Consider the following 25,331-nt stretch of genomic DNA (forward strand, 5'->3'; position numbering starts at 1 on the left):
CCAGTGCCTGTCCCCAGCCTTCAGGGATGGCTCTCGCCATGCTGCGCACACGCTTTTGCACCAGGCTGCTGCAGCAGACTGGCAGCATGGCCCCGCAGTGCCTGGGGCTGCGTGCACGGGTGGTACCTGCTCACACATGGCTGCATGCTTCGTGCGACACCCAAGAGCCTCGAGTCAGGACCAGCTGCCACGAGTTACGTGGGAATAACGTGGCTGCAGAGAGCGGAAGGACTTGGGGCGGTTAAAGCCAACCTGGGGCAGGCAGGGAGCTCGCATTAGGGGTCATTGCTAGATCCCCCCATGGCCCGAGTGGGACGCAGTCACATTTGTTTGCAAGGGTGGTCCTGCCTCTGCAGCTCTGTGCTACCTGGGGTGTCCAAACCAGTCCATCTGCCTTTGTCCCACGTCCTTGCATCCCCGCAGCATCCTCTTTTGACCTCACCAGAGCCAGTGCAGGGGCAGAGGCGAGCGGGCAGCGTGGAGGATGCTGCCCAGCTGAGCCCTGCCCCACGCCTGCGAAACGTGGGAACCCCACGGGCAATGCTGGGTGGGCACCGTGTTTGTCCCAGACCAGGCAAGAGGCATAAAGCATCCCTGAAACTCATTGCACTGCACGCCTATACGCTGTATCTCCATCTTCAGTGCTCAGCAACATCTATTTGGGATCCGGAGCCAGGGCAAACCCCTAACAGTGACGGTGCCGTGCCGGGATGCGGTGCCCACACCGGGACGCGGTACCCACGCCATGCCCTGCCCTGCCGCCAGCAGCACCCTGCCATGCCACAGCATCGCCGCCAGCCCCGGCGGCTGCTGTTTCGCCGAGAGTTCGTGTTTACCATCACCTTGCTAAGGGATTATTCAGCCTGCGGTTTCCTCGCTCGTCCGATCTGTTTTTGCTCGGCGGTCGGTGGCTCGCTGCCATCCCCTAAGCTACACGCCGGGCTATATAAGCGACCTCACCGCCTGGGCTGCGGGGAGGCTCGCGCGCAGCCCGGCTCGGCAGCGGCACAAGGGAGGTTTCGGTAAGCTGCAACTTTCTCTCTTCTTCCCAACCGGCTGCAAATCCCTTAACGCGCAACTGACAAACCCTCGCCTCGCCTCTGGACCGCAGCTCGGCTGGTGGCTCCGCGGTGAGAGGACGAGACTCTCCTTAATTGGGGTTTTTATGGTATTTGTAGGTAAGAGAAAAAAAAAAAAAACAAACCCAACCCTGCTAAGTTTTTCCCTTTGGTCAGAGCTAGCAGTTATATAATTTTGCTGTGTTATTAAGGCGGCGTAATTAAGAGCGGCTGTGATTGAGGGCAAGGCGGAAATTAATTGATGGACAGATGAAGGCGCAGAGGCTGCAGGCTGGAAAGTACCGGCAGGGACACAGTTCTCTGCATCCTGCTTCTCCCTTCCTCGGCACACCTAATGGGTTTGGGGCAGGGTTATGGGGACGGCTGGAGCAGGGGGCTCAGGGGGGACGGTGCTTTGCTCACGCGGGGCTATAGGGCTATTTGATCTCCCGTCGTTCCAGCCCCTGCCAGAAAGGGGATGTGGGCGATGCTGAACTCCCCGCTGCTGGGATCCAGCCGCTTGAACCCCTTCTTTCCCAGCATTGCATGTCCCAGGGAAAGAGGGACGCATCCCATTCCAAACCCAGCACTGAACAAGTCACAGCCAGCTCCCAAAATAGCCGCCGAGTGGGAAACAGGCTTTCAGCCTGGATTAATTTTTCCTGGTTATTGTCTGGCTATGAGTTCACAACCCCGCCGTAAGCCCTCAAAACACCACTCATGTGTTGCTTGTTATTTTTGCTTGACTGAGATTTGCTGAGCCATAATCAAAGTATTTCCTAGTCCCACATTCCCCGGTCTCGGAGGGGATGGTTAATACTGCCTGCAAATATCAGGGTGTTCTTGCTGCCAGCTGCTCTTTGTCAGCCTCGTTTTCTGGGTAAACTGAGGCACTGAACAGCTGAGGCAATATTTCCCTCCCTCTCAAGTTCATTAATTTTGGGTGCATCAAATAAAGCACTTGGAATTCCAGATGAGATAACACCAGCTCCGTGGGTACCTCCAGAAATTACAATACCCAAATGCTCGAAGCCGCAGGGCTAGGGAACTCACTTAAAACAAGATCTGAAGGCGCTGAGCTGGGGAAGAGCAACACAAAGCCTCAGTCCCTCGTCTCTGCATGATAAAAAAAAAAAAAAAAAAGGAAAATATTTGGCTTCTTGCTCACATTTGCAGCAAAGTCTTGGCTTGTGCATGGGGTTTTCCAGTTCCAGAGGCGCTCAGGAGCCTTTCCCTCCCCACACTCCTGGGATGTACTGGGATAAGATGCTGTTGTTGCGCTAAGCCCAGTTTGCAGGCAGAGGGATGGAGGCATGAAGATGTCCCTGCTCCTTTGGGGGGCAGAATGGGGTGCCGGGGGGCCTGTGGAGCCGCGTGGGCTGCGAGAGCATCCCTGCAGAAGTATTTAAGCTGTGAAAAGGCGCTTTAAGGAGATGTCATTACAAAGCAGCGCTCTGCAGAATACATTTGGGCTCAGATGCGACGGCGAGAAGCAGAGGGGATGCATGCACAGACATGGAGTCTCTGCTTCCCCAGTGGGGGGCTGCCGGGGGTGGCTGGGTGGGCAGGGGGTTTAACTGGCCTCATGATGTGTTTTGGACTGGTTCAACCTGGGAGAAGCTCCCTGAAAGCAGCAGGACCCTGGGTGAGCCTCGACACAGCCAGGCCTGTCTCCACAGGGGAGACGTGGGCTCCCACAGGAGCGTGGGACAGCTGCGGATACCCCAAGACGCCCTCGGTCACCTCTGGAGACAACGATGGTCACCACAAAAGGATGGGTCATCCTACTCCTCCTGGGAGCCACATCCGTTTTAGGTGAAGGTTAAACGTTTCTATTCCCGTCGCTGTGCTGTCCCCTCCCTGCGGGCACGCTGGCGCGAAGGCACGTCTGTCGGCAGCCGCTGAGCCAGCAGACGCGGGCTCGACACCAATGCCAGGTGCTGCTCTGGGTCAACGCGGCTTTTGCCCAGCCAAATGACTTCCAGATGAGGGCTGGCACCCATCCAGCCCCCAGAGCACGGGCAAAGCCCGTCTGCGAGCCAGCCAGCCTCTGGTTGACCAGGGATGAGCCCTGCTGCCCACTGGCCGTGCTGGGACCATCCCTGCCTGCTGCCCTGAGACCCCGCAGCGTCCAGCCTGCACCCCAGCTCCCATCCCGACTCCCCTCTGGTCCGAGCAGACCCACCCTGGCTGGTGCCTTATCCATCATCGCCCAAGCGCGAACCAACCCCAGCCTCCGAGCCGAGCCCTCAGGAAGCAGCAACGTGGCTCTTCTCCAGGAGAAGATGCTTGGGAGCAGCAGGATCTGTCTGCTGCTGGCTCTGGCGGGTCACACATACTGACGTGCTGAGGGATAAGCAACCTGCCCCTCTGCTCCGGCGGGTCTCACAGAGAAAACGTGTTTGCAAGCTCTTTGGATTTGTTTTCTGAGGCTATAGGGGAATTTTGTCCTGAAGTGCTCTGGCCAGACGCCCAGGGATAAGAGCAGGGAGAGTCAATTTGTCATTGGGGAGGTGCCCAAAAGCCCTGCTGAGCCCCCGGGAGCTGGGCACAAGTAGAAGCCAGTGCTGGGCAGATTTGAGCCTAGCTCCCCAGTTTAAATGGGACTGGTCCCAGCAAGACAGGAGCCAGCCACAACCACCAGCTCCCCTTGGGCATGCAGGTGGCCAGCAAGTGCGGAAACCAGTCCATGTTCCATAGTGACAACCAACTCCTCCACCTCAGGTTCATTTCTCCCCACACATGGAGAGACAGGATATATTTTCTATCTCCAGCTATAAAAAGATTATTTGGTCTGAGCTGCTCCAACACAGAAAGCACAAACAGGTTTTTCTTGGTTGATAAGGGAAACGGCAAATTTGCATCATACCCGAGCCGCAGTGATGCTGTGGGACATCTGTATCCCACAGGAGCTCTAATCAGCTGCTTTAACCAGCCACATCCCAAAGGGAAATCTGAAAACCTGAGCCCAAGGATGCCCAGGCCCTTGAATCTAATTTATTATTAAGCTAATTTAATCTCTAATTTACTGACCCTTAGGTCAAAGGCTTCTGAAACCAGTCCTCAGCAGGATCCAGATAGGACAGAGAACCTTCAGCCCGCTGGTAATGCTCAGCTTGGAGAGTAAGTTATTTTCCAGCTCAGGCGGCTTTCCCTCGTTGGGACAATGGGTGTTTGCACGCGTGGGGGTTTTTTTTCAGCCTTAATTTACAACCAAACAATATTATTTGAGTAGATGAGGACATTTAGGCAATGGAATAAATGTTAATCACCCGCAGCCTCCTGTAGGGTTTTGGCTATCACTGACATACGCAGTTGGCTCCTCTCCTGGAAAAGTGAAGGTCAAGTGCGTGACCACAGCCCTGACTCCCGCCGGAGGCACGCGCGGCCCCTTGCCGGGCTGGGAGGGCAAGGAGAGCCCAGGGATGGGCAAGTACACACCCAACATGCCTTTCCTCTGCCCAGCCTGTCTCCAGACCCAGGGCAGTTTGTGAGACCATTGCTTTAGGATTAAAGTCCGTGGGGCACTAATTACCCGCAGAGCCTGCCCTGCTCGTGAATCCCCAGGAGATACCCCGACCCCTCCAGCTTTACTGCCCGGGGTTCGGGATTTAAATTCCAGCGGGCACTGAAAGGGCTGGACATGCTGATGACGTAGCTGAGGGATTAGGGGACTTTCCCAACCTCCTGTCCCGCTCCCAGCAGCTCTCTTAGCCACTGGGGAAAATCAAAGCACCGAAAACATGGACACTCAGAGAGAGGTCCTCTCCACCTCCTGAGAGGTATTTTGAGGAAAACTAGCACAAAATTGTTTTCCCCTCGAAGTAGATGGCACAAGGCAGTGATACTGAGGCTGGAGCTCACAGAGCAGGAGCTGACTCCTGCTTCTCTAGGGAGAAATAAAGCAAAATCTTGAGGTTTTGACCAATACAATTGGAAAATAAAGCGTCTGCTCTAGCAGCAGTGAGCTGTAAACTCAGTTTTTGCCTCTAAGAAAGGGTGTGCCAGACCTGGTCAGGTTGAGCAGACAGGCTCCGGGCAGTTGGGCTGGCAGGAGGGGCTGGTGCTTGGCCAGGGAGCAGGTGAACCCTGCCAAATCACCCCGCACATCCTCTGCCCACAGGTACGAGGAGCAGCTCTCGCCGGGCAGACCCGACCTTCACCTACGTCCGACGCAGTACGTTCCTGCTGGCCGGTGCCCTGGGGTAGCCCCGTCCCTCCCCACATCCCCCCCAGCGCCTGACCGCTCAGCTTCTCCCTTGTCCTCCACTTTCTGCTTTTTCTGCTGTCGAGGGGCTACCCAGAGCCATATAATGCTATTTTCCACCACAGGACTCCCCTCCTCCTTTCTTATCATCACTGACGTTGCAGGTTAAAGCAGCCCATCCTAAACAAGCTTAGGATCTTACTGAGACCCCACTTAAATCTGTAGCGCATTAAATTTTCGCTTGGGGCAAGTACAGACGGGCGGTACATTCCCAAGCCCTTCTCCTGCATCCCCCAAATTGTCTACGGACGCATCACTCGGGGTGCTGAACTGGAGATATCAACATGCCAACAGATTAAAAACTCGCCCATCTAAGCCAAGCGCTCTCTCCAGACCAGACATGACGCTCCCATGGCTGCTCTCAGTTAAATGGCCTTTTCCAGCCACTTGCTTTTGTAAGCCAGGGGTTTGTTTTCAACCGTCGCTGCTGGAACAGTCCAGCCATATGCCTGTCTGCCTTTCTAGGAAACAACCCAACCTGGTTTATTACAAATCGGGTGGAAGAGTAGGTCTGGGAGATGGCATAGCAGATGCCTCCAAGAAACCTCATTTTTAGAAATTTTTGTCACAAGCTCATCCTTGTAAACATTATTAGAACATTGTCATTGAAAGATAAACCCAAACCACAGAACTGGAGTGGATCTCATCCATTCAAAGAAGCCCAAATTAATACCATCTAGTAGCCCAGTTAAAGAAATTCCTTTAAAAAATCTAACCGCATATTCAACTCTCGATAAACCTTTTTTCTGTTTTACAAACCAGCTGGCCCCTAACATGCTCAGCCTGCTCAGTAGCATCTTAGGCTTCTGTTTGCACACAGTAAAGCTGGTGCTCACAATAGGACACACGCTTCCCCTATAGAGAACATATGTTGAAGTATGGTTAAAGACATTCAACATGATCATACCAACAATTTTACCCTTTTTTTGTTTGTTTGTTTTGGATTGGTTTTTTTAAAAAAATTTAACCACATTTGAAGTGCAGGCGAGTGTTGCCCCTCAGACAGCATACGAATGACAATGTGTGTTTGATTTCCTTTAAGCCAGTTATTCAACACTAAGCATGAGCTGCGTGCACTTTGCTCCCCTCAAGTTTATCTTAATCATCCTGAATTTGGTAGCCTGCAGGGAATTAAGCCAGAAGCCTTCAGACACCTCCTCATGCTTTATTTCCAGCTCCCTGAATGTGCTTTGATTTTGTTTAATACATGTGGTGCCTAATATCCAAACGCATAGCCTGAGCTACATAGGAGCTGCTAAGAAAAAAAACCTGCCTGCTTTCAGGCAGCTGTACGTGTAATGTGCGTCTCAGTAACACGCTGCTGATGTTATTCAAGGTCCACTGGTGCAAGATTCAAAAAGGTTTTTGTCTCCTTGGTCGAAATGGAGTGAGTGCTCAGGAAAGTGTGGCCAAACCGGTGTGCAGAAGCGTACCAGATCCTGCCTAGCTGAGCGCCTCTGGGGCGTGCACTGTAACGAAGCGACTGAGGAAGGGCGGCTCTGCATCGGACATGTTTGCTCAGGTGCTCCCATAACCTCACTTACGGGCAGGAGACGATGTCCTGATCTCACCACTGCATAGGCGTTGACCTCTCTTCACTGTCATTTTACCACCTTTCTCCCCCTTGCCAGAATTTCAAGATGCTGGTGCCTTTCTGAACAGGGCTGGAGAGTACTAAGGGAGAGGAGCACGGGGAGTTTATAGCCAAAAGCTAAGGGGGGGATCCAGATATGGGGAATCATCAGGGACCCATAAAGATCCTGGGGATACAGGAAAAATCTCATTAATCTTGTTTTATCAGTAGCTCTCAAGCTGGGGTGAGCATTTGCAGGCAGCCATGCAATCTCCAGGAAGGAGAAGAGTTAGAAAAACCAAATTGCCACAGCCCCTGCTGAAGGGGCTTGTAATTAATTATATCATTCTTATAATCCTCTTTTAAACAAATTATTCTGAAAATGGCCTGTTTTCTCCAGGAAAGCTGTTCCAGGTTTTCTTTGATTTATTCCATTTATTTCCAGCTATAAAAAAAAAAATAATTATCAGGTAGCTGCTGTACAGGGATGCTCTGTGATTGTAAAAAGAATGACCTGAGCGCTTGCCTTGGGAAGAGACAGATTATTACTCAGGATTAATCACTATGTGTAATGAAAATGTTTAGAAACACTGTTTGGGAGACCAATTGTTAAACCCAGCGGGTAATGCTCATTTGGCAATTAACCTATGTCCTGCCGAAGCCAGGCTGAATAAGACAGCTTTTAAGACAGACCAAAGTCATGACTTTTGGGCATAAGTTGGTAACACAAACCTACAATGTTTAAGGCATTTGGATTTGTAATTTTGCCAGAGTTGAGCTAAGAGCTCACATGCTGATTTGTGATTTGCGTTCAAATTTCTCTGAAATTCAGCCCTTTAGGGAAGCTAAATAACAGTTCCTAGCTGTAATTATATCCACGTGGCTGCTTTCTACTAATTGTCAGGTTCAAAATGACATCGTCCCTGTGTTTCTAATGCACAGCTGTTGATAATCAGTAAAAATATGTTTTGGATACAATTTATTCCTTATGCAGTATCTGCCTTATTGCATTTAAATTAAAAGCAGACGCGAGACCATGCCGTGAGTGTTACGGGGGGACTCAGGGCTGCTTTCTGACCTGCCTGCTTCACCTCCAGCCTGCAACATCACCTGCCTCATGGGCCGTGTCAACGCCGACTGCGACACCTGCATGTGCGAGGATGCGACCCTGCACGGGAAGGTCTCTCTCGAGGACGGGTCGCCCGCTGCCGATGCCCGGGTCTACCTGCAAGCCAAGAAACTCAAGCTGTTGACAACAGCTGATACCAGGGGCATGTTTAGGATCCCAGGGGTTTGTCCTGATGGCAAAAACATCCTTAAAATAAAGAAAGCCAAATATGCAACGGCGACTGTCACTGTGCCTGAGAGCAACAGAAGAAACCTGGCGATCCAAGTGCAGCTGCAACAATCAGGTAGCCCCAAAGAGGCGGGGGGAGTGCAGGAGGCTTTACGCAGTAACCAGAAATAAACCATGATTTTAGGAGAGGAAGAGTAACGGCATGGCCTTCTCCTCCTCCCACAGGCAAACCCTACATTTTCAGGAGCCCCGAGGACAAAGCCAGGAGAGTGGGACAGAGCGTGTCGCTCTGCTGCGATGCCGTCGGGAATCCAGCCCCCGACCGCTACCTCTGGTAAGAAAATAGAGTTTGATCAGGCAAAAGTCTTAGCTGTCCCATGGATTCAATTTTTATCTCCTTACCATCTCCACAAAGGCAGTTTTTTTAGCTATGAAACAGCTAAATAAGCCAAGAACCGATTGCTGCAAACTGTAATTTCCTCAAGTTGCGCAGAGCTGGTGCTTCTCGCAGGTGCATTAATGTCATCTGCTGAGGGACTCACTGGAAAAAAAAAAAACAAAAAACCAAAAGTTTGAAAAGCCTCAGCAGGCACAACTGGCAGCTCTGCCTACCTGCCAGCTGCCTGGCAGCCGTGTCTCAGTACTGTCAGGGGAAGGGGAATACTTTTTAGGTGATGCCACCTAGCCAGACTACAAATGGGGAAACTGAGGCGAGAAGCCTGGCAAAATCCACACAGCAGGATGAGGAATTGCTCTGCTCCAGCCAGGCAATCAGGCTCTGTCCCCTTAACCGCCTGCCTCCTCCTGGCAGGTACCACAACGGCTCGCTGCTGGATCCCTCCTTGTACAAATATAAAAACAACCTGATCCTGAAGAACCTGAACAGAGACCACTCTGGAGAGTATTTCTGCAAGGCCAGCAGCGCTGGGGGGGTGGCCAAGTCCCAGTCTGCCAAGCTTGCTGTCATAGGTAAGAGAAAATGTGCACGATGCTCTCCAAGTGGTGCGCAGAAACCAGAAATCATGATACACGTGGGAAAGAAGAGTTGCAGGAAAGATATTTGAGGTTTACTTCGTGTATCCGTTAGCAGATAAGCCTGCGTGAGCTGGTTATGAACTAGATGCTCTCTGCAGACTGGAGCTCCCTGCCAAGCTCCGTCTGCTGAAACCAGCAGATTTCTCACTGTACTTGCTGCCCAACATGTGACTATTTCTGGTTTGGGGTTTGTTTGGGGTTTTTTTTTTGTGTCTCTCTCTTTTTTTAAAAAAAAAAAAACAAAAAAACCAAAAAAACCCAAAAAACTTAGGGACACATTTTAGTCTGTCCATAGCCAAAAAGCCAGGCAGCTGCTGAACATCTAGCTGAGGGAGGGCTGGATGGCAGCGGTGGGTTAGCAGGAGCTGGGATGCTCCTGCAAACAGCACTGCTCTTGATCAGGTACCAAAGTTAAAGCTGAGCACCTGCTTCACCAAAATGGAGGCCAGATGAATCCAAAATCCTGCAAAACATCTGTTTTGTGGCCGCAAAAACCTCACTGTTATTGGAAGCAATGTTTAGCTCTGAGGGTTTCAGACCACATAGCGATGACTGTACAATTATTTCATGCTACTCATTAAGAAATCCTATTCAACAGGCAGACAAGAGGCAGCCTGCAACTCCCAACCCCAAAGCCACCTCATCCAACTTCCACAGGACTGCTTACAAAAAGCAACAAACTCCTACTACTACGATGTGGGCAAGTGCCCCGCAAAGACCTGTGCTGGGAAGCTGGATAAAGGACTCCGGTGTAAGGACAACGTCGCCTACTGCTGCGGAGTGTCCAAGATGGAAACTAGAGACATCTCCTGCAACGGCTACACGCTCCCCACTAAAGTCGTCGTAGAATGTGGCTGCAAAAAATGCACCGAAACCAAAATAACGGTTCGAGGCAGAGCCACAGCAGCAGATAACGGTGAGCCACTGAGGTTTGGCCACATCTACATGGGGAACAAGAGAGTGAGTATGACCGGCTACAAGGGAACCTTCTCCATCCACATCCCAGCAGACACAGAGAGACTGGTTCTAACCTTCGTCGATCGGCTGCAGAAGTTTGTGAACACAACAAAAGTTCTGCCCTTCAAGGAAAATGGAGGTGCTGTGTTTCACGAGATCAAGCTACTAAGAAAGAAAGCCCCTGTTACACTGGAATCTACCGAAACCAACGTGATTTCTTTGGGAGAAATGGAAGATGATGATCCAATTGCTGAATTAGAAATTCCTCCTAATGTGTTTTATAGGAAAAATGGAGAAGCCTACAGAGGCAAAGTGAAAGCCAGTGTGACATTTCTGGACCCAAGAAACATTTCAACAGCTGCAGTGACACAAAGTGACCTGAGCTTTGTAGACGAGGAAGGAGACTTCTTCCCGCTCCGCACATACGGCATGTTTTCTGTGGACTTCACTGATGAAGAGGGCACTGAGTCTCTTAACGCAGAAGAGGTGAAGGTTCATTTGGATGCTGCTCAGGTCAAGATGCCAGAGCACCTGCAAGAGATGAAGCTTTGGTCCCTGAACCCAGAGACAGGATTATGGGAGGAAGAAGGGGACTTCAACTTTGAGAAAAGCAGACGGCGCAAAAGGGAGGAGAGAACTTTTTTGGTTGGAAACATGGAGATCAAAGAAAGGCGGCTTTTCAACCTGGATGTCCCAGAGAGCAGACGGTGCTACGTCAAAGTCCGAGCCTACAGAAGTGAGAGATTTCTGCAAAGTGAGCAGATCCAAGGGGTTGTGATTTCTATTATAAACACAGAGCCAGAACCAGGGTTCTCCTCCAACCCCAGAGCATGGGGTCGTTTTGACAGTGTGGTGACTGGTCCCAACGGTGCCTGCGTGCCTGCCTTCTGTGACGAGCAAAACCCTCAGGCCTATGGAGCTTATATCTTGGCGAGCATGGGGGGTGAAGAGCTCGAAGCTGTGCCTTCTGCTCCCAAACTCAACCCTAACGCTGTTGGGGTCCCACAGCCGTACCTCAACAAGCTCAACTACAGGAGAACAGACCACGAGGACTCCAACACTAAGAAAACAGCATTCAGCATTAACATGGCCAAGCCAAGTCCTAACTCCCCAGAAGAGAACAACGGCCCTATTTACGCCTACGAAAACCTAAGGGAATGTGAGGAAGCTCCACACAGTGCTGCTCACTTCAGGTTTTACAGGATAGAGGGAGACCGGTACGACTACAACACCGTTCCCTTCAGTGAAGATGACCTCATGAGCTGGACCGATGACTACCTGGCATGGTGGCCCAAGCCCATGGAATTCAGGGCCTGCTACATTAAAGTAAAAATAAACGGACCCCAAGAGGTGAACATAAGATCTCGTAACATGGGTGGGACGCACCCACGTACCATTGGCAAGCTGTATGGCATCAGGGACGTTCGCAGCATCCGTGACTCCGAGCAGCCGGATGTGTCGGCAGCCTGCCTGGAGTTCAAGTGCAGCGGCATGCTCTTTGACCAAGACCGCGTGGACCGCACACTCGTGAAAGTGGTCCCACAAGGCAGCTGCCGCCGAGAGAGCGTCAACAGCATGCTCCACGAGTACCTGGTGAACCATCTCCCCATGGCTACAAACAATGACTCCAGCGAGTACACAATGCTGGCTCCTCTCGACCCGCTGGGGCACAACTACGGCATCTACACCGTCACTGACCAAGACCCAAGGATCGCCAAGGAAATCGCCCTGGGCAGGTGTTTCGACGGCACATCTGATGGCACCTCGAGAACCATGAAAAGCAACATTGGCGTTGGGTTGACTTTCACCTGTTCAGAGAGGAGCGCAGCAGAGCAAAGCATCTTCCAGTCTCAGAGGAACTCGGGCCAGCAGTCCATGCTGGTTCTGCCAGGGGAGAGCCCCGCGTACCGAAGGCAGCCGGCAAGCCGCCGAACCACCCAAGGCAGGATCCCGATGAGAGGTTAACGTTCTCCCAGAGCTGTGTAGGAGCTGTGTAGGAGCCTCGGTAAAGTTACTCGCATTTGATTAAATATAATTTGAAAGTAACATCTACCTGCTAATAACCTAATTCAAAGCTGGTATGTGCCATTATTTTTGAGACATAATTAAGGTGCACTTTTTTTTTTCCACCAGAAAGAAAAGACATAAGGCAAAAATTGGGGGCCAGTAGCGGTAGTGGGTTCCTGTTGTATTAAATGCATCCATAAAAATCTTCTTTCTGCCTGACATTAAACAGCTTCACATGATAGCCTAAAGGGAAGACTAAACACATAATTCAATTAAGTCATGTACATAAAACATTATTCTGTTCTGCATCTGCAGACTTTGCCAGCCCAAGTACCTGTACAGTAGTTGGTAACATCAAAAGGAATAAACTGATTTCCTCATACTGAATTCAACTGCAAGGTTTTGTACTTGAAATGTAAGTATTTTATTTATTTCTAGCTTGTTTTAGAATGACTGCATTCAAGCTAAACTATTGGCAGCTGCATTTCTAAGAACTCATATGCTCGACAGCACAGAGAAGCCATGTGGCTTTGTAGACTCCACATGGATAAAACTGCAGTTTTCTCTTGCTTCTTGCATTATTTGACAAGAAAATCCATGCTCTACGATAGGGTAGCTTAATAAAAAAGTCATTTTGTAAATTTGACAATGCTGTGTTGCTTTTGTCTTTGACATGCCCAAGTAAACTTGTAGAGCTGACCAAAGAATAACCTGCACAATTTCACCTTTCTGTTCACAAACAGCTTTATCCATGTGAGACTCATCCCGGGTATGGGTGAGGTGTTTAGCAGGCCACTGGTGCTCCCCTACATCCAGGGCTTGGCTGCAGCATGCTGCAGTCAGGGAACCCGTCCCCAGCTCGAGATAAACAGTCAACAACAGTGCTGGGAGAAGAAGAGCAGCAAATCAGGGCAAGGGATGAACGAAGGAGAGAGCAGCAGGGCTCCCAGAGCGGGACAAGATGGGGGGAAAAGAGGGTGGGGAACCCATGCTTTAAGGATGACAGGAAACCAGGCAACATAGAGCAAGGGTGGGAGGTGCAGAGACAAGGAGGAGACAGGCTTCTCTCCACCACCATCAGCAACAGCAAGCAGGAGGCTGCTAGGCAAGAAGCTGCTCTGAGCTGAAGGTACAGATGGCCACAAAAGGGGTCAGACAGTGATCCATCTCCAAGTGACCTATTAAGTGGCCCTATCAAACCCCCACTACTTCTAGCATGGAATCGAGGACCTCACCAGCACAGAAGACATCCTGTGTTTACACTCAAACACACCACTGGCAATAAATTTTGGGGGAGCCAGCAAGTCTCCAATGCCAAAATTTTGACTGAGAGAGATCCCCAAAAGGTGGGCAGTGCCACTGCATGAAAACTGGAATTCAAACACATGCTCAAGCGTGTATTTCCCTCTCCTACCCGTTCCCCTCCTACGGGTATGAAGCCAGTTCTATTGCTGTCTTACATACAGCCCATTAAGGGCACGGTGAATCTTTCAACAGCCTTTAGCAAGCTTCAGAACAGGTTCTCAGGTCTGACAGGGGGCATCCCAGGCATTAAACACAGCACTGCGCAGGACTGAGCACCTATGCAGCCTGAATTATGCTTAAAAAGTAAAAAAAAAAAAAAAAAAGACCTTAATAATCCATATTTTCATGCAAATTGACAGTTATCAAAGAGAAACAAAAAAGAGCTGTGGAATACTCTGGCACATCCCCTTCATACCAATGAATTTAGAGTCTGTGTGTTTTCTTTTGTGTCTAGTCTGCTGCAAGGGCTTGGCGTGAGCTGGGGCCAAGGCAGCCAGTGGGGAGCATTAGCTCGGACCTTCCCACAGAGCTCTTGGCTTGCGCTGCAGACTCGCAGAGCAATGTCTCTTCCCTGTGCTCCCTGCCTCCTCTGCAGCCAGCCAGCCAAATCCCAAACTTAGTTTCATCACTTTGAGGGTGAAGTAACACAAATGACTTCTACAGACCAACCCAGGAGACACATGGATGAAGGCAGGCTTGGGATCTCGTCCCTGTGCTGCATGCGGGCTTGCCCGAGCGAAACACAGCAGAGTACAGGACTCCTCCTTTTGGGGAGAAACGTCTGTTTAACAGCAATGAAGTGGTCACAGCCCTACAGCGCGAAATTCTGCCTGTCCATGAAACAGGAAGCTCTCCAAGTTTCCCCAAATTGTCCCCCACTGCAGCTTAACTCCAACTTGGAGGAACAAATTAATCTCTGCACTCATTGACTCCCTGAGCTCTTGGAGGAGGCTGCTGGCAGAGTACGTTGGATACAGAGCAAGACAGAGAGGTTTCAAATACGAGCGCTTGAGCACTATCAACAGAAAACAACCTTGGCCCAACAACCACTGCTCAGTACCGACACTTCCTCATTACTGATGAGCCACCGTGCCACGTACATTAACAAAGTTTATATAGGAGAAAAGCTGCAGCAGGTCCTGGCATCCACCATGCACACAAGTTTTATGCTATAGTTCAATATCAGCTCTGACTTCTCCAGCTTGTGTTTATGGTTAGTGTACGGCAACGTCCTCTCTGCAACCTGAGACCTATCCCACACTCCCAGACATCACAGGAGAGCATCAGCTGGAGGAATGCAAGAAGATTTTTACTCAGCTCCTCCCTCGGCCTCAGCCTTCGGACCACCAACCTTGAGAAACAGGCTGAAGCAGGAGACCTGGCTCCTAAACGTCGGCAGGTTTGAGGCTAACGGCAAAGCATCTTCCATTAAGGTCACTTAGTTTCCAGCCCTCAGATAAATCTGGTGACCTATTCCTCCTGTTTTTAAGAAAGGGAAAATATTGCTTCCCAGAAGCTATCACGCTGTCAGCAGTTAGGATAAACAAAAGGAGAGAAATTCTTGTCTAGTCTCAACCTCCAAATTATTCAGGGATTTTGCAATCAACTGTTTAAAAAGACTCAAGTACTCCTGTGATTAGTCACTTGCACTTTTTGTTTATTCATAATTTATTCAGCAGAAAATAGGAATAAATAGGTTTCCTAGGAAGCAGGGGGAGTAGTAAGGTTTCAGATCATGAAACAGATGCATCTAACTGCAAGTCACCAGCGTCCTAGGAAATATCACTCCCTCTAACATTTATTCGAAATCAAAGATAAAATCATCCCTAGCCAACACCAGAGCCTTTCCAGTGCCCAAATGTTTTGCAGTTCTACCAGTAATTTGGCTTTAGCAATCTTAAACTGAGTCATAGCAGATGCTGGGTCTATGAATACCTCTGCTACTTTCCCTCTCTCGTCCGAGAGGAGGACAGCTGTTATTTTGCTAGTATCACCTTCCAATTGCTAGGGTGGCTGTACTTGACCTCAACAGTGGTACTGGGGATTGAATCACCATGCCTAAGGTCCAAAGTCAACCCTGACATGCTATTCCATACCTCATCAGTGAATGCCCCATTTTTGTTTTGTCTGTTCTGCAAAAATAATCAGATTTTCATTACCTACCAAGTTAAATCCCTACAGAGCTAAGTGAAAGCAAAGTTTCCAAAGAGACATTTTGGCTAACAGCTGCCTGGGGAACACCAATTCCCTTTAAAGCTTCTCTACCATGTCAAAAATAGCATGCCAAAGATTTCCTCTATAAAAAAACCAAATTAATTTTGCCCTCTTTTCCTCCATAAAACAACTGCAGTAAAGTTGTGCCTATTTAAAGCTAGGACATTAACCGTGAAGCAACACAGAACTGTCTAATCTTTGGCAATCTCTTGCATAGAAAGCAATTCTGAGAAGCCTTAAAGCAAACTCTGCACAGATCAAAAGATTAAGTTACAAGTATAGGTATCCTGGCTACAATGTGGTTTAGACATTATTCAGTATTAAACAACTAACTGAAGACATTCTGTACTAGACTTTCGCGATCTTCTGCCCAGCTGACCTTGGTTTTCTCCTAAAGAGATGCAGTGAGCACCATCTACAGGGTTCCTGAGCACACACCACCTCAAATCCCCCAAGATGCAGCAAAACTCTTCACAGTTGCTTTATGCTTTAGTTAGAACTGAAATGACCACCTGCTAGCAATGACTAACAGCAACAGATCTCATACAAGGCGCAATCTAAAACTCTCAGCGAGAGATATACAAATTGCCCTCCAGGTTCTCTCCGATGCTAACATCTAAGACAGACACTGCTGCCTGGCAGCTGGCAGTCCAACATTACTGCCACCCAACAATGACATCGCTTGGCTCTGTGTCATTTTGCAAGTGCAAAGGATAAAAACAAAGTTGTTCTTTGCTATCAGTTTTATGATGTCAGACCAGGTTCAAAAAAGCAAGGGAATTAAACAACTTTCAAGGAATTTTCCTCAAGTCATTCCTAGGAACAAAGCGGTTGATTTAAACAGCTTGGTTATCCAAAAAACTTTTGACCCTAAATTACCTGAACTATGGATATCGTGTTCTTTCTGTGGGAGTCACACCTCACCATTCACTTTGCTCAGGTCATCATGAACCACAATTCATTTTCCAGTGCCTAGGGACCTGGTACATCAGAAAAGATGGGTCCATCTATGCTAACAGATAACTAAAATACTTCACGTCTCATCAGTCCAAAATTATTTATCATTATTGCTTAAAATTATCTATAAATTGTGGTGGTTTGGGGTTTTTTTGTATACTCATTTCTCTGCTAATCCACAATGCCTGAGGCCAGACCCCTACCATGCAGCTGATTAGTGTCAAAAACCTGTCAATGGGGAGGGCACTTTAAAGAAAATGTTCTTATCCTCAGCAAACATTCAATATTTGAATCCCAGTGACGCCCATGAGTATTCTTTAAAAATAACTGACAAAAAATTCCCAGAGGCTCCAGCGGGGAAAACACAAGGCAAAGCCATACAGCTGAGACCAGTGATGTAACAAAACCCAGAAAACCCCCAAACCCACCCACCATCCCCACAAACACACAAAAACCCCACTCACCCACCATCCCTTCTATTGGCATGAGGTGATAATTAACCTTTCATAGACTGATCCAAACGGAGTAAAAGCAAAATGACTCCACAACCTTTACTCACAAGTAGTAGGTGGGAGCAAAACACAGAAATATATCATTTTCTTGGAAACAAACTTGCCAGTTTTGTAACTTCTGCAGCACAAATTGCACCCTTGAGGCTGTGGTCAGAGACAAAACGAATTCTCCACAGGAGCCTGACTTCCACCTTGCTGTTGTTTCCAGTTTTTAACTCTGATTCATTGGCTTGGATTTCTTGGAGGATGATGTGTTCTGGAAAAATCTGTCAGAAGCAGATTAATTGTTGGACCAATGGCAATAAAAGAAAAATATGGCAGCATCTGTTTTAACAGACGCTTCTTCAGAAACATTTTAATTCATGTTATATAACACATTTTTCTGATTTTTTTTTTTTGCTTTTTTCATTCACTGAGTCACACTCAAGCACGTCAAGCTTCTGTCACCTTGATATAAGTCCCATGAATTCAACACCTGACTTGTGCTTTAACATCCAGACACAACTGCTTTGAAAAGCCATGAATGTGTTGAAAAGTCCAAGGAGCCAAATGGACAAGTGGAAGAGGATGTGCTGGCATTTATCAACGAGCATGAGGAAAACAGAACCATTGTGACACCAAGCCTACAGAACTCCTGCGATTTTTTTTTTTCTTTTGAGGTTTCCAAACTGCTGTAAATATGCACCTAACAGAACAGTGCCTCTCTAAGTCTGAATACCTCCACTGGTTCTGCTTTTACTTCAGCAGCCTTCAGAAAAAGCAGGAATAAGTTGAGCAAGTAACACTAGAGCAGCTCCTAAGATGCAGCTGGTCTTTGTTTCACTGTTATCCTCACAGTGCTACATTACTTCTAAGTCAAGAAAGTAAATAGTTATCAGTTTGGGGGGTCTTCACATAAAATGCTCTGTCTTATACACGCCATTAACCAAAGGCAGGTTGAGGAAAAGCTTGGATTAGATTAGCAACTCCTCATCAGGTAAAAATCTCTCTGATGAGAGGAAGTATGCCAGTAGAACATAAATTTTCTGGATGGATGGCACACAAACATGAAGTGAGATATATACTAGGCTATGAAAACAAGAATGAGAAGGAAGAGATGGCAATCAATATGATTAAATAGGAAAGGTAAGAAATTGATCAGAAAAGCTAAAAATATCAAAGTATCTTCTGAACAAGGTAAATGGCAAGTCTATAGATTAGAAACAACTTACAGATTAGAAGCAAAATCAATGAGATTAAAAGAAGTAACTTGTATTGCAAAGCAAATATACACTGTAAATTTTTCTCTTCTGAATGTAAAAGGAAACAAAATGATGTGCTCACGTCACACGCAGGTGACCAAAACCCATCGGCTGGTATTCATGGATGACGTTAAACAGTACCTACTATTCACAGCATTTGCAAAGTCAACAGGCCCAAATAAACAGTGTGACTGTTATAAGAGAACTGGATAAGGAGATCTTGGATCAGAACAGATTAGGAATATTCTGTTTATTCCCTTTCTGAATCAAAGGCTTATTGAAACGGAATTCCAGCACACTGGAAGTAGACACTTGTAGACTGAGACTACACAGAGAGAATAAGCAGGAAGACACAGGTAATTAAGCAGTTGGCAATGAGTGCACAGGTTGATCAGACAGAACTTCAGACTGCTCAGAAAACCCCACCTAGCAAACCGCCCTGACAAAGGCATACGACCAACTCCACACAGCTCCAGGTACGGTATTATACAAAGACGCAGCACCAAACTGCAGTGAGAAACAAGGGATGGTTTGTGTTAAGTGTAGTTGACTAAGAAAAATATCAACGAGAGGAAAAGATTCTCCAGCTGCTCCCAGCTAAGGCCTAAATTCTTCATGTCAGTGTGGGGATACAAAGGCAGTTTAAGGGTCTGCAAGAAAAATCAAACTAGACAATCTAAAACTGTGAATTACAAAGAAGCATGGGATTTCCAGATCAAATTAACGTGCACAACTTATGCTTGAAGAAAATTATACCGGAAGTCCTCAAAAAGAAATTGAAAACATTGTACAAAAATAAATTTATTACTCAACAGCAGAAACAGGGGTTTATTCACTGTCTCCAGTATTTGCAGAGATTCTCTTCCCTGATGGGGCAAAGAAATTAGTATCACGGGAACCCACCATGAAAACACGTAGATGAGAGCAAGATCAAATGCTTTGGGAGGACATCCCTTAACTAAGTTGAATGTTATAGGTGGGCTCTGAAATATTTTATATTACTATTAACTTACAGACATCATCTTCCACATTTTAAAATACATCTATTGTTTTATATCCTGTGCCAATATTTCTCTCTCTTTCAGAGTCTTTTTTGCCGTGCTAAGTTTGAGTGTTTGAAATCTGCATTCCTGATGAACTGTTCTTGAGTCCTGCTGGAACCATGAGTGCATATATCCATTGTAGAAGTCAACTGCCGTAAGCTTCTTCTTTAATACAACTATTTTAAATCCAACCCAGCCTTCCTAAAAAAATAAAACAAACAAAAAAAATGGCAGTAAGCTCCTTTCATGTTTTAAAATTACCTTTAGCTCTCACTAGGCTGGCTTACAGAAAACATTTTGTTTAATGTCACCATGTTTGTTTTACAAGTCAAATTCTCATTTGCAAGTGAAAAGCCTCTTAGTGGAAATTAAAAGTTCCTCAAGGTACCAAACAAAAAGACTGATCCTGATCTAAATTAGTTCAGTGAGTAACAACGGACAATCAAGATAAAAGTTATGTAAAATAAAAATTCTAAAGACCTCATCTTTAGGGCTGTGTATATAGAACAAATGGGAAGAACCTACCTTGCAACGAGCTGCCAGCGTTTGGGACAATTTATGGTAGAGCAGCGAACCAGGAACAGCTCCATGGTCATTTAACACAAGATCTAAAAGCAAAGAAAGATTGCCTTGCATTTTTATGCCAAGAAGTACAAAGAAGTTTGAAACTCTTAAGTCTCTTTGAAGCATGATAATTATCTTGAGTCACTATTTTGCCCAAAAATATTTTATTGTATTCTGTGTTTTATTATACCCAGATGAGCAGCGGATGAGCAGAAGTCACTCTCTGGCACTGCTCTCTGTCTGATCCATAAACAGTCATTGAGCCCTGTGTGCTGTGGCAGACCACTCAGCCCACAAGGCTCTCAAACTCACAGACTGCTACAGAAAATGATTTAAGCGATAGCACATGGGGACAGCTTTCCTTCTGAGAGATCACCAGACAACAGGATTAGAAGAAGATCTCCTAAGTAATTAAGAAGACTAAAATCCTCCAGTGTCAGGATTCGCAGGACTATCTATACCTGCTACTCGCTCAACATCATCACAATGCAGAAATGTCCTTAAAACCCATTTTTACGCTCATCTTCGGGCACAGAAACTTCCTGCACTCTAAGCATATATGAGACTGACTTAGTTCTACTGGAGCTTCAGAAAGCAGTACTTAAAGCGATTGTTTAGTACAACTGCGTATGATCTCCAAGTCAACGTTTGAGAAGACAGGAAAATTTAACTTAACAGATTAATTTAAATGTAAATACCAGCAAAATCAGGGATATTATCCACTTCCACAAAATCCAGAAGTTTAACAGTAGTACCCTTCCAGAGAGTCTGCAAAGGAAACTGTAAACAGAAGCAGATCACACACTGAGAATATTTTCACAATTTCCAGGCAACTGTCTAGGAGTTTTCTTTTTTATTATTATACCTGTGATAATAACATTAGAGGGAAAATTTAGATGTGTCCAGATAAGAGATTTTCCTTATTATATCTAGTTTTCCTTGTTCTTCCTCATCCCCTTGACAAGCAAACCATTAGCATATCAAGTAATCAATGAGTTAAGCAACTAGCTACAGTAGCTGTTCAGTTGCTCTGTTTACTGTCATGCAGAGATGTCACTACAGTGTTCTGAAACCCTCTCAAATGCATCAGTGGAAATCTCAGAGCTAAGGAAACAACATAAAACTCCTGAGCTGATTTCACACTTGGGATCAAGCTTATGAAAATTCTCCACAGTAATTCCACCTCTATGCTAGGATTTTAAAACAGATGCTAGGTTTTAGAGGCTAAAATAACTAAACTCAAGTTTTAGTCATTAGTTAAAATACCTACACCAAACTCAGATATGCTAGAGGATGGGAAAGGATTTTAAAAAATCCACTGTCTTACCATACTTCCTATTGCACGATGCAGTTGAATTATTTGTGCAGCTGTTTGCTCTTCCCACTTTATACAGCTCTTAGCTACAGATACTTTAGGAGCTGAGGGTGAAAAAAAGAAATTAAAGGCATTACGTTTTGCTTTGCATCTTTTTGCAAACACATAGCTGCACTATTTAATCCTATTTAAAACTATTTTAAAGCAGATTTCATCCTGACCAATGGCAGGTTTACCATCTAACTACACGTACCTTGGACAACAACTGGAGAAAAGATTTTGTAGAAACCTCAAATTGGCTTATTTATATTTTATTCTCATCCATCCTCTTATTTACCCATTGCACTGAAAACTGATAACATACATTTACATAAACTAGCTCAGATTTTGTGACATTGCTAGGGATTTTGATATTGTACTGGTAAGTGGAAAAAAAACATTAATGTAATGTCTGAAAAATTCTGAAGCATTTTTCCCCATATGACGTTTTCAAGCCAGAGAAGGCAGTGAAGAGACAATATTGCTAGAAGTGTCTAAAAAAAAAAAAAAATAAAAAAAATAAAAAAACACTCCCCCCAAAAAACCAAAACAAAACAAAAAACCAAACCCCCCTCCAAAAAAACCCAGCACAATAGGAAGAAAATTAGTTTTCCAGATGATACAAGAGAAAAACAAACAAGTTGCATTAAACGTGATGTGCACCTACCAAATGTTACTCCTTCTTTTGGTTGCTCTTTTTTATTTTTTAAACTTTCAGGTAAGTTTTTCAAAACTGATATCAGCTGCAAAATTAAATTTTGTACAGAACATTAGCAAATCTAAGTAGAGTATATTAATTAACAATAACAGTAAATCCAAGACATACAAATACAGTATTTAATTTTTCATCAGTGAAGCTTTCTTGTGAGCTTTTAGAAAATTGGGTTACTATATTCAGAAGACACGTATCATACACACAAACATAAGAAAGGTATCCTTCCCACTGAATTACAATTCAAGAAACCCAAGTATTCTTTTATGGATTATATCCTCTCTGATATCAAACCTACAACAGGATAAAAGCTGATGAAAAAGCAGATATTCACTTCAGTGAAAGAAGGAACTGCACTGTTTTCATACAGTTTCCATTCCACTTGAGTTCTTCACTGAATAGAAACAGAATGGCAAGGCACAGGACCAACACTAGCAGCTTATCATACACTGCTCAGCTTTCCTCTCAGCAAGGCAAAGCGCTCACAAAGACTAAGCTTCAGATCATGCTCCTCTTCACAGTCTCAGTCAACTCAGAACAAAAGAACTCTGTTTACACACGTTAAAAGCAAGGAACTAATCAGAAGCGACACAAGCTTGCATGACTTTACCATGTTTGCACCCATCTTTGATAAGATCACTTCCAGCTCCTTTGCAGTACAGCGGGGAGGAACAGCAAACTCTTCTTGCTTAATAATTGGACCTACATCAAACCTATAAGGCAGAAAACATACAAACTTACTGGAGGAGAAGCTAAAACTCGATTAGCAGTTCAAAAGTCTACATTCAATACATTAACTCAGTTACTAATTACCCTTTTTCCCCTCTAAAACTTTATTTTTCACATAGTTTATTTTTCAAACAATTTTGGTTCACAAGACAACACGGGGAAAAGAATACCAGACATATCTTAGCAAACAAGTTCCATCTCAGCAAGATGAGACTGATACGAATGCACAATCTGCAGGTCAGAAGTGTAAGATCTCAGAATAAGCAGCCTGAAGCATTCAGAAAAAAAGATTTCTCACTTTCTCGAGACCTATTATCAGACAAACATCTAAGAAAGAGAAGATAATGATGATAATGCGTTTTCCCAAGCTGTTTAAAGCAGAGTCTGTGCTGAAGGTAAAACATATCATCTCTCTCTCATCTCTAGACAGGCAATTTCTTGTCCTCTGTTTCACTTGCAGGAGATTACAGGCGACTCTGAGGTCTGAAAACCAGATTTTTTCTGGCACGTCATACCAAGCCTACCCATCTATCTGTGTGACTGTTTATTCTCTGTCTGCTCCCTGTAGTAACGTTAAGGATTAGAGAACAGGCCTAGAGTGTAAATTATGCACTCACTAAAATACTGCATTTGTGGCAAGTCTCACATGGTCAGACAAAAGCTTCTAAGCATTTCAAATTTTACTATTAACATTAGTAAAAAAAAACCCAGTGATTATATAGGTAATAATTTAAATCATTTTAAGTGGTGATGATCTAAAGTCCTGAGAGGCAACAGAAGAAGCGAGTTGTTTTGGGACGCACACGTAACCTACCTTTTTGGTCTTATTTCCATAACTGTCACCCCAGTCACTTTATCACCATGAAGCACTGTGTGGACTATCGGTGCAGGACCACGCCATCGCGGGAGAAGGCTGGGATGGACATTCAGCACGCCACTGAATTGAAATATTTTCAAGTTAGAATAGGAAGGGTACATATGAAGCACATGTAAATGGGTGCGCAACATTTATCACACCTACTTTAAGAATTATCTGCTCAAGCTTTCTGGAGTGCTACTGGTTTAAATACACACTTAAATTCACACTATATAACCTCAGTGAACACAGAAAGGCAGATGAGAGGAGTAAAGCTAAAGACATTATGCTGAACACTTGCACAGGTCTCCATCAATGTGCTAAAGACCAACAATGAACCTCACAATGACAGAAGTAGGGCTCAGACTAAGCAGACAAACCCAGGAAAGAAGCTGACCTCCTCTGCTCCAAGTCACATGTGTTGACTCAAAAACAGAGTCGAGCTTTGCTAACGAAGCAGTGGCAGGTGTCCCATCCAGTCACTTACTATGGGAACTGCAGAATAAGGTCCTCACTTAGGAGACGCCCAAACGATGCCACCACACCCACATCAAACTGCCCCGCAGGTCCCGTGTGTGGCCACTCATGAACAGGCAGCTGGAGCTCCTGGGCACAGCTCCTCACAGGCAGGCCCCCAGGCAGGCGGGAGGGCAGGGTCACCACCTCCAGCCTGGACACGAGCGAGTCCTCGCTGGGCTCCCTGGGGTGGACCAGGCATTGAAGGCCTCATACAGGCAGAGCAAGGTAGAGGCAAAGGCCAGGTCACCTCCACCTCTCGCCGGGCCCTTCCACATCACCTGTCCGTCCAACTCCTACTCCCTACTTGGTCCCCAGCCTCCCTCCACTGACCCCACCCTCCCAACCCTGCCACTCCCCAACTCCCTAGCTCCCCTTTTTCAATCCCAGACCCCCTCTTTCCCAGCCCCATGGCCCCTGTCCTTCCTCCAAGGCCTGATTTCCCCTGAGTTCCTTCTCCACCGACCCACTCGCGACGCCATGGTCTCTGCCCCACCCTAAGGCCCCTTTCCTCCCCCACGGTCCCTACCAACCTCTGCCCAACCCACAGTCCCTGCCCGCGCCCAGCTCATCCCCCAACGACCCCCGAACTCCATTCCCGGTCTCCATCTCCACCTCTCGGTGCCCAGCCCTCCTTCACCATCCCCAGCCCTGCCCCTCCCCAGGCCCAGGCCCAGGCCCAGCCGTCCTCCCTCGGTCTCCATCCCCCCCCCGGCCCGTCCGCCTTCCCCCGCCGGCGGGCGGTACCTGGCAGCCTCCAGTGCTCGCAGGGCGGTGACGGCGAAGCGGTCGGTGCCGAAGAAGAGCACCCGCCATGGCGGTTGTGGCCGCACCCCCGCCGCCCCGCTCGCCGCCTTCACCCCTTCCCGCCAGGCGCGCAGCAACCGGCCCCGCATCGCGCCGCTTCCGGCGCGGGGGGTGATGACGCCAGCGGGCGCGCGGAGCTGCGCCGCGGGGCGGGGCGAGGCGAAGGGGACGGAGGCGGCGCCGCCGCCGCCATTTTGAGGCGTTCGCACGGGTCGGTGCTGGGCGCTGCGCTTCGGGCCGGCGCGTTACCCCCGCGGTAGCACCAGCCCGAGAGATAGGCGAGCGGTCTCGGCAGCGCGGGCTCCAGCCCTGGTTTCTGTCAGTGCC

At 47.1% G+C, this 25,331-nt stretch overlaps 2 protein-coding genes across 2 annotated transcripts; one reads left to right on the forward strand and one right to left on the reverse strand.

The window, feature by feature from the left end:
- The first annotated feature begins 2,766 nt into the window (after window positions 1–2,766).
- Window positions 2,767–12,843, forward strand: CILP (cartilage intermediate layer protein). The gene is made up of 8 exons (XM_010123066.2): window positions 2,767–2,873; window positions 4,098–4,181; window positions 5,182–5,235; window positions 6,662–6,847; window positions 7,996–8,310; window positions 8,421–8,529; window positions 9,007–9,164; window positions 9,829–12,843. Exons 1-8 carry the CDS (start codon window positions 2,816–2,818, stop codon window positions 12,150–12,152), a joined length of 3,288 nt encoding a protein of 1,095 aa, XP_010121368.2. The 5' UTR covers window positions 2,767–2,815; the 3' UTR covers window positions 12,153–12,843.
- A 6,363-nt stretch (window positions 12,844–19,206) lies between these two features.
- Window positions 19,207–25,093, reverse strand: MTFMT (mitochondrial methionyl-tRNA formyltransferase). Its single transcript, XM_086757243.1, has 9 exons — window positions 24,945–25,093; window positions 24,169–24,381; window positions 23,640–23,762; window positions 22,707–22,809; window positions 22,052–22,127; window positions 21,358–21,449; window positions 20,729–20,810; window positions 19,992–20,074; window positions 19,207–19,667 (listed from the first exon to the last, which is right to left on the reverse strand). The coding sequence occupies exons 1-9, from the start codon at window positions 25,091–25,093 to the stop codon at window positions 19,467–19,469; spliced, it is 1,122 nt and encodes a 373-aa protein (XP_086613369.1). The 3' UTR covers window positions 19,207–19,466.
- Window positions 25,094–25,331: the final 238 nt, after the last annotated feature.

The sequence above is a fragment of the Chlamydotis macqueenii genome, chromosome 12 (genome assembly GCF_036417535.1).
Source record: "Chlamydotis macqueenii isolate bChlMac1 chromosome 12, bChlMac1.mat, whole genome shotgun sequence".
NCBI classification, from domain to species: domain Eukaryota; kingdom Metazoa; phylum Chordata; class Aves; order Otidiformes; family Otididae; genus Chlamydotis; species Chlamydotis macqueenii.

Coding starts and splice junctions, on each gene's coding strand:
- CILP (XM_010123066.2), top strand. CDS start 2,816: ATGGTCACCACAAAAGGATGGGTCATCCTACTCCTCCTGGGAGCCACA. Junction 4,182..5,181: donor GGTAATGCTCAGCTTGGAGA/GTAAGTTATTTT, acceptor CTCTGCCCACAG/GTACGAGGAGCAGCTCTCGC. Junction 8,311..8,420: donor AGTGCAGCTGCAACAATCAG/GTAGCCCCAAAG, acceptor CTCCTCCCACAG/GCAAACCCTACATTTTCAGG.
- MTFMT (XM_086757243.1), bottom strand. CDS start 25,093: ATGCGGGGCCGGTTGCTGCGCGCCTGGCGGGAAGGGGTGAAGGCGGCG. Junction 24,382..24,944: donor CGAGCACTGGAGGCTGCCAG/GTACCGCCCGCC, acceptor GGTCCACCCCAG/GGAGCCCAGCGAGGACTCGC. Junction 22,810..23,639: donor ATGGAAATAAGACCAAAAAG/GTAGGTTACGTG, acceptor TCTGCCTTATAG/GTTTGATGTAGGTCCAATTA.